The sequence below is a fragment of the Apis dorsata genome, unplaced genomic scaffold, assembly GCF_000469605.1.
Source record: "Apis dorsata unplaced genomic scaffold, Apis dorsata 1.3 scaffold_68, whole genome shotgun sequence".
Classification (NCBI taxonomy): domain Eukaryota; kingdom Metazoa; phylum Arthropoda; class Insecta; order Hymenoptera; family Apidae; genus Apis; species Apis dorsata.
The window spans coordinates 373,620-375,570 of record NW_006263366.1 but is presented as its reverse complement, the minus strand read 5'-3'; the positions used below and the strand labels follow the sequence as shown (position 1 = coordinate 375,570).

Sequence of the window (1,951 nt, the reverse complement as noted above, 5' to 3'; positions counted from 1 at the left end):
ATATATTCTTTCTTTTTTCCATGGACAGGTTCCTATATATAGTTTCGTAGGAAACGAGAAATTCGACGTTCCAGCGAACGGTCAACGAGATTATCACGCTGTATTTTATTGCTACGAGAAGTGGAATTTTCATTTTAAGGTTTTAATCTTTAATAATCTTAAATTTTATATTTCGACGAGATTTTTTTTTTTTTTGTTAAAATTTTTTGATATACAGATAACGTTTACCAACGAGGAACAAGAATATCAATTCTACGAGATAGAGTACGAGGTAACCGAACCGGAAGTGATGGAATCGATTAAATTGACAACAACGGTTCGATCCGAGATTTGTTACCCCTTGAAATTCGAAAATCCTTTGAATTATGTAATTAGACTTAATTCACATTGTTTCAATCCATTTGTTATCGTCAAAGTACCAAGATTAATGCCGCCACAATCGTACGTAAGTAATCGTTATCTCGTTTCCCTTCAAACTATATTAATGAAAACTTATATTAAATTTCTAGGACTATATTTCTGTTTATTTTAATCCTCTGCTGCCTTGCGACGAGTCTGTCATTTTGAATATCAATTCCACTTATATGGGCCTGTTCCCATACGAATTGCAATTGAAAGGTATTTCAGCGCCTCCGGAGAACGTCACACGTGTTAACGCTTATTTGGGAAATATTACCGAGTTTACGCTCATTCTGAAAAATTTAACCAAAGAGTTTGCCCAATTTGTAATACAAGTACGCGAGATATCATCAATTACGAATATAATTTTTGAAATAATTTTTAGATATCGAATGTAAGTCTCGTTGTTTCCTTTTACTTTTTTTTTAGGTGGATAACAATTGTTTCACGTGTCCAGAAATTGTCGAGGTTAACGTAGAAGACGTGTATATGCTCAAGGTAATTTTCGAACCGTACGACGTTGAAAATGTGTCCGCCACGTTGACAGCATCCTCGATCACCGCTGGAGAATTCATGTAAGAAGGTGTAATTTACTCGTCAAACTTATTCCGAGGAGCGAGAAGAGAAACGATTCGAGGATATCGATTAAATCAAAAATCAAATTGGAATTTTGAAAAATTAATCCTATTTCCCTATTTAACTTCAGATTTCCGTTGATCGGTTCGTGCTCCCTGCCAAAGCCAATGGGTCCTTACATAATCACTCAAACCTCTTTTGCTAGTATTTCTTTCAAAAATGTCTTCAGAAAAGTAATGACCTTCAATTTTATCGTCGACGAGCCTGATAGTTTCACGGTGAGCACGTCATCGATCACTTTGAATTCAAAACAGGTAATTTTGAAATCGACTCGGATTCTTTTTATCTAAAAATTAACGAATTGAAATGTTTCAATTCGATTTCCTATCTGGGATATAATATATATATACGTATATATGATTTTTCAGAGTATCGTTGTTAATGTGAATATTAAGGAGACCGAGCAATACAAAGAAGAAAAATTTCAGGAAGAAAAGTATCCTGTTACTGGAAAATTAATAGTGTACTGCACTGACCCGGAATTTTCTCACATTAACTGGGTATATTATTTGAGAGGAATATTCGAATGATGTACATTTTTCGTCCCAAAAATATTGTAATTATAAGCCGAATAAAAATTCTATATATATATCCAAATAAATATGATATTACGAAGAATTCTGTGATTATATTTAGTGATAAAAGCTTTGCTGAAAAGAATGCATCTTAACACACCTAAAAAGGATCGTTTCGCGTTAAGAAAGATGACTTTGACCTTTATCAATTAGGATTGAGTAAATATTTAAAGAAAAAAGAAAAAAGAATCACATCTTTCACTTTTTTCCTTGTTCTAACCTTTCTCATTAATCATAATCATAACTAAATAAATATAAAAAAAGAGAAAAAAATTTTCTTTCGCTCATCTTCGCTCGCTGACATTTTCCATCAACGTTTTCTTCTCTTCCATCTATCTTTT

At 32.8% G+C, this 1,951-nt stretch overlaps 1 protein-coding gene across 1 annotated transcript in view; it reads left to right on the top strand.

Moving 5' to 3' along the window:
* LOC102680201 (hydrocephalus-inducing protein-like) overlaps positions 1–1,942 on the top strand; it is an 11,720-nt gene extending 9,778 nt beyond the window's left edge. The window contains exons 20-25 of the mRNA XM_031515398.1: positions 29–139; positions 218–445; positions 510–734; positions 829–974; positions 1,106–1,289; positions 1,404–1,942. Of these exons, the coding sequence (XP_031371258.1) occupies positions 29–139; positions 218–445; positions 510–734; positions 829–974; positions 1,106–1,289; positions 1,404–1,565 (1,056 nt within the window). The 3' untranslated portion in view covers positions 1,566–1,942. The remainder of the gene's footprint in view (positions 1–28; positions 140–217; positions 446–509; positions 735–828; positions 975–1,105; positions 1,290–1,403) is intronic.
* Positions 1,943–1,951: the final 9 nt, after the last annotated feature.